A 6,383-nucleotide genomic window follows, 5' to 3' on the forward strand; every position below is an offset into this window, starting at 1 on the left:
CAAGATAGACGAAATTATCTACGAYCATTTTTCGTCTTGCCATCGACCCATTTGCTTCGCTTCTTTGTCCAACCTGGAGAAAGCAGAACRGTGATATCGTTGTCATCGGCGTTGTACACTTCTCCATTCAGCTTTGCAAACTAGAGAAAACTAAAAGAAAACCAGTTATGGCTAGTGATGCCTGGACTTCAAGTGAAACTATATTTGACAGAGTACAACCCTCATCACCCAAAAATCATGTACAGCGACATAAGTGAGGCCAGTTCTACAGATCACTCGTGCCCCTATCGTAGATTTCGATGTGTTTTGTTATTTAAAGCGAACCGAGTATACAAGGTTACAAATAACTGCTTCAAGCATAAACTCTGTGGCCTTTTATGGCTGTGAGACGTGGAACATGGCAGAGGATAGTTTTACAATTGCTGTAATCTTTTCTCAATCGATGACTGTGAAAGATTATGCGGGTGTTGTGGATGTAAAAGGAAATGTATCGACTATATTTTGCAGAAATTACATGACGACATTACTAGAATAGTGCTAGACTGGAATCCTTAAGTGCGCGGGAGACCAGCTAACACATGAACTGGGAAAATAGAAACAGAACGTAGAAAAACGGTCATTCGTATTATAATTTGTTTGTGAAGACCCTAAGCTCCTACTAAATACTATGGGAAAATATATATGCTCGGACTGGATGATGTTATAGAGTGAAAAGAGAGTACAGTATATCGAAGTGCGTCGGCCATACTTCTACTTTTATCTCTTGTACTTTCATTTTCACAGTTTAAACTAATTATTTATTAGTAATTCATGTAACGGTATTAACCACAGTTTAGCATTTATTTTTATTGACTATGAGCTGCGTGTTACAAAATATTTAATGATTCTAACCTTAAAATCTTATAATAAATCCGGTGTATAGGGAGTTTAGTAGATTAATCGGGCGAAAAGCAGACTTACTGCCATCGTTATTAGATGCACACCAGAAATTGAGGCAGCTGTGCCGCCCTCGGGTTTCTCTGTGGTAATTGGGCCCTGTGTTGTAGGTGTTCCAGGGCTTGATGCAGTTGTTGGGCTTGAGGCAGTTGTTGGGCTTTCAGTGGTAACCTCAGGTAGCTTTATAATATGCAATAAAAAATTATAAATTTGTGTCTTTAAGTTCATGCGATATAACGATTTTTGGAAATCTTAAGAATTATAACAAAAAAATCTGATTATTTTCGGGGTGCCTCAAATACTCACATTGCTCTCCAATTTCGCTTTTAATTCATTGCAGCGCGTCTTCTGGTCAAAAACAGTTACTGCCATTCGACATAGCGTTTTAGAYAAACACTTATTATCGCAACCATTAACTAAACGTGGATTAGCCGAGGTGTGTTTGTATTGCCAAAACTAAGAATAAATATATGAGGAGTTCCAAAATGTSTATTATTCCAGAGAAAATTATTAGGTTTACCTTTTCTAGAAGTTTTGGGTTCTCAGCTAGTTGATCCAATAGCGCATCTAAGCCAGCTGGACTAAGATCACTTGTGAATTCAGTGATGCTGTATTCCTTAACCCACTCAGGTTTGGCGCTGGAGCCTTGTGCGTTAGCTTTCTCCAAGTCGAAAATCCATGTTTCATAATCAACTACTTGCTATAAAGAGATATATGAACATACAACGATATTCCTTTGGACAAAAATGTATAACTACATACCAAACTCTCTGGTTCGACCTCATATACCACATAGTTTGGATTCTTGTTAGAGTAGGGCGTTAAACTGCCGCCATTCCATGATATACCCACTGCATGACCTTTCTCCGTGTAATACACATTCAACTCATCCACGTGCGTATGTCCTGAGAAGATACCACCAATTATGTGGTTGAAACGTTCTATAATGCGATTGAATTCGCGCGCCCACACTGTCCAACAGTCCGCATCACCCGATGGTATATGGGTCAATACGTGCACATATTCACCAGCCTTCTCGGCAGCGAGCAAAGTATCGTGCAACCATTGTAGTTGCTCAACCACAATGCTACCGTTAAGATAGACCCACCAGTTGTAGAGATAACATTCATTGCTGTTTATTGATATTATACGGAAGCCTTGTTTGGGCGAAACGGTATAATAACCGCCTTTAAGTACTGTCTGTTCGGCATCAGTCGGCAACCAATGAGACCAAATCGACCAGAGATGCTCGTAAAGCCATTTGACGTTAATTTCTTCCGGAGCGTCGATAGCGCCAAACCTATGCAAAARTAATATCCRTAAAAATATATGTTTTTAAATATGMCCTTCATAAAATCTCTTACACATTCGAAGGATGCGATTCGTGGTTGACTACATTCGGGTATACGGGTATACCATCGAACTTTTTCGCAATCAATTGATTTATTTTTGTTAGTGCATCCTTATTGCCATCCTTCGTTGTGGCCCAATATATATGCGGTACAATATCGCCGGTATGATAAATATAATCGATCTGCTCGTGCGTCTCACGAATGTGTTCGAATGTATTCTCGATAAGATGTAACGGAGTATCGCAATCACGGTAGTCTCCCCAGTAACCGGCCTGTTTACTAGTTTCAATCGTAGCGGCTGCTGAGCTACGCTGACAGCACATCGGCTCTGGACAATCAGCTAAMGAACCAGGTTCATATTCAGGATCATAATGTATATCGGTCAACTGCACTATTTTCAAATCTGCATCACTCTTCGTGGGTATATTGCTTTTCGRGCCATCAACGCCAGCAGAATTTCCATCGATCGTTAGTGTAAAATTGAATTCATTCTGTTTCACTTGACAAATACTGATTGGCAATATGCCACATAAGCTGCGAGTCTCMGCCACAGTATTCTGTATGATATAGTTCAAGGTGGGCCAATTCAAGTCGAATAGTCCAGAACAGACTTCTGCAGTTTGTAAATTTAGGCGTTTGCAAACATCCAGCATTACTTTCTTCGCAACCAGATCTGCATTTGGACCATTTAACTCACCGTCGGGTTCACGAAACATATCGCCTAACACCGACAATGTAGCGCGACAAGTCGTGCATACGAGAAATTGATCGGCGGCACTCAAGTCAGCGATATTACGTGTGAAAATTTCTTTATGTGTATGTGTAGCGGCCAGTTGCTTGGAGATCTGTTGAAACACCTCCGACTCGACGCCAGTTTTCACGTAAGCTTTAAGCTCTTTGGCGAATTTGCGGCCGATTTCATCTGTGGATGTAAACCAAAGTACAATAAAGTATCGATAACACATATGTATGTATGTAGTAGTATGTTCGCAAAAACTTGGACCCCTATACTTTAGGTTCCATATAATAAAAAGRAAACGACCTGGTAGCAATAATAAATTTATTTGCTTAATTATGGGGTCAATAAATCGCATTTCACTGCAGGAGCAAATATGAACCAATAATTCGCTGTTGATAAGAATATTTTGTATTTTACTTTATTACTTGTTTATGTTTATTTAACTGTGTGTTAAAATAAAACCTTTGTTAGATAAGAGGGAAGGTCTTGTGGGCGCACTTTATCACTAACAATATATGGGAGAGAGTTTGTATCTTCAGAGACGCATAGTTTGAGTAACGGTTTCATGGGTAGATAAGTAAAATATACATGTAAATATAACGGGTATCCATGTGGAGGTACTGTTTTTTGTAGCCTTTTTTTTTTTTTTTGTTTTTTGACAGATCACATCTGAGTCGTGTCAAGGTGTCATATTTTTTGGTTCAGTATTGTTTGGCATTTTATAATGGAGAGACTTACGTCTGAACAATGTTTCCAAATCGTTCAACTWTATTACGAAAATKCACGTTCTGTAGAGAATGCGTTTCACAGTTGGATAATATTCRATCGAATAGACSACATTCAGTACACTTTGTACACGAAGACCATTGAGAGYTCTTTCGGCACCGGTCGCAGCAACTCGAACTGACGTAGAAAACGACTTGACGCACTTTTCGTTAAGATCTTGAATTGAAAACGCACAAAGCTTGTTCAAGAACAGAAGTCGTTCAATCTTCCGAAGCGACATCACTTCGTTCAATKGGCTCTTGAAAAGTTCCAAGAAGATCCGACGTTTTCGAGCCAAATTTTGCTTAGCGGCGTCTCCCATTTCTGGCTCAATGGGTATGTAAACAAGCAAAATTACCGCATTTATGACTAAAAGCAAACTGAGGAGAATCAATAGCTGGCATTTCATCCAGAAAAAACAGCTCGTTTGGTTTGGTTTGTAGGCCTGGTGGATCAATGATCCACATTTTTTYAAAAAAGATGCCGGGAGAACGTAAMCGTCAATGGCTACCGTTATCGCGCCATGATAACTATTTGATGCCTCAAATTGATCCACTTCTCACACCTTGTGTCAATCATTGAGGGAAGACTTCGGTGAGCAGATAATTTCACGTTTTAAGTCGGTCGATTGGCCACCAAGATCGTGTGATATCACACCGTTAGACTTTTTCCTGTGCGAAGTTTGTGCGAAGAATCCCGCTCGATTTAGGCCTTGGAGCAAATCAACAGACGTGTCATTCGCTTACCAGTCGAAGTCAACGAAAAATGGACTCAATAGATCGACCATTTAAGACGTAGCCGCGGCCAATATTTGAAAAAGATAATCATCAAAAAATAAATGCCAAATAATGTTCTTTCGAATGATAATAAATATTCCCCATTGGATTTGAAGTTTCTGTATTTTTTCTTTGAAAAAGTAGGAAGCCTCTAAATGAATCACCCTTTAAATATATTATAAATTGTAGCGCCAAAATTTACGGTTGTAATTAGGAACAATTTGCTCAATAATCACAAATTAAATTGTATCGCAAATTATTTAAACTTTTTACTGGGCTTTATAAAAAAGTTAAATAAAAAAATTAAATTAAAATTTCACGCACCTGATATCAATGAAAGCACTGCATCRTCTTCGGTAAAACTTAATGGCACACCTGTCAAATTAAAAGCACTACCAAGGGCCAAAAGTCCAGTAAGTAATAACAGAAACCGCATTCTGGAGCTCTTTTCGACGTTTGTGTGTGGACCTCGACCAAGAAAGTACTAACTTACATATCTCAAGTATGCTTGAATTCTAACCAAACTTTGTGCTTCGAAACTTTTATGAGTTCATATAAATATTCAGTAAAAAACGCTTATTCTTAAGTATCCAATGCACAGAAACAATATACCCTGATGGAAAAATTACTAAGTTAACAMTTTTATAATATTTGGAATACGGTAGAAATATATTTAATTTTAGCAAAATAAATAAATTTCCTTATCTCGTCAGCTAAACCGATACGAGTATAATGTGCATCAAAAGCTAGCTTTGAGTTGAATGTTTTTCCCGCTGGACGCTTTAATGTCTTTAGAATTACGATCGATTAAATTTTTTTATTATTAATCAGCGATTAGTACGTACTATATTTAAGTATAAGTTCTTTTATTTAAGGCTTTTCCATTTGATAAGATTACTCGACGGCAATCATTTCTCAATGGGCTGGGCATTTTGAGTGCGTTTAATGCCCTATATTCTCAGTTATTGGAAGCAAGTTAGCTAATTTTTTTTTTTTTTTTTTTTTTTTTTTGCAAAGTCTCTCTTATTGCTCAAGAGTCTCTGTCCACACTAACATCAAGCATACTTCATCAACAGGTAACAAAGCTTCAAGAAGGGGCACTCTTACGTCGCGCACGCTAAGTACGCCTTTTTTTTGCATAGAGAAGAACGCAGGAGATCTACCGATTTACTARTTCAAGGTTCTTCTTGTCTCATAGCATAAGTTCTTACTTACTACTTATTACATTGTACTATAGCCATTCAATATAAAGATAATGTTTAGGCAATGCTAAAAATCTTGTCGAACGCAAGTTGTCAAAGTTGAATGGAAGAACGACGAAGCAARAGACATAGTCGAAACCTACGTTAGCCACTTTAACAACTTTATGAAAAGTTAAAGGCGTTTTGTCGATTTGTGAGGGTCTGATGATCGATTACTAACGGGAATCATAAATAAAATTTCAGAAATAATTTTAGAATACGATAAAACCGAGTTATGAACGAAATGTGTGGTCTGGCGTTGCTCTGGTGGAACACTACACCCTTCTTGTTGGCCAATTCTAGACGTTTCTGGACGATCGCTTGCTTCATGCGGTCCAGTTATTCTCAGTAGATGGTAAAATTAAGCGTCTRGCMATATSGGAGCAGCTCATAGTGGATGATTCCCTTCCAATCTCACCAAACACACAGCAAAACCTTCCGCCCGTCAGGGCCGGCTTGGCCACTGTTTGKGACGATTCACCGGCCTTCGACCACGATCTTTTCGCTTGATATTGTCATATGGGATCCATTTTTCGTAGTCAGTCACCATCCGCTTCAAAAACGGGTGKRGTTC

At 38.5% G+C, this 6,383-nt stretch overlaps 1 protein-coding gene across 1 annotated transcript; it reads right to left on the reverse strand.

The window, feature by feature from the left end:
* Nucleotides 1–813: 813 nt before the first annotated feature.
* LOC108966909 (sphingomyelin phosphodiesterase 1) lies at nucleotides 814–5,061 on the reverse strand. Its single transcript, XM_018930056.1, has 6 exons — nucleotides 4,893–5,061; nucleotides 2,301–3,210; nucleotides 1,699–2,236; nucleotides 1,457–1,636; nucleotides 1,243–1,392; nucleotides 814–1,116 (listed from the first exon to the last, which is right to left on the reverse strand). The coding sequence occupies exons 1-6, from the start codon at nucleotides 5,002–5,004 to the stop codon at nucleotides 928–930; spliced, it is 2,079 nt and encodes a 692-aa protein (XP_018785601.1). The 5' UTR covers nucleotides 5,005–5,061; the 3' UTR covers nucleotides 814–927.
* Between the last annotated feature and the right edge of the window lie 1,322 nt (nucleotides 5,062–6,383).

This window comes from Bactrocera latifrons, unplaced genomic scaffold (genome assembly GCF_001853355.1).
Source record: "Bactrocera latifrons isolate USDA-ARS-PBARC rearing strain unplaced genomic scaffold, ASM185335v1 scaffold_171, whole genome shotgun sequence".
Lineage (NCBI taxonomy): Eukaryota > Metazoa > Arthropoda > Insecta > Diptera > Tephritidae > Bactrocera > Bactrocera latifrons.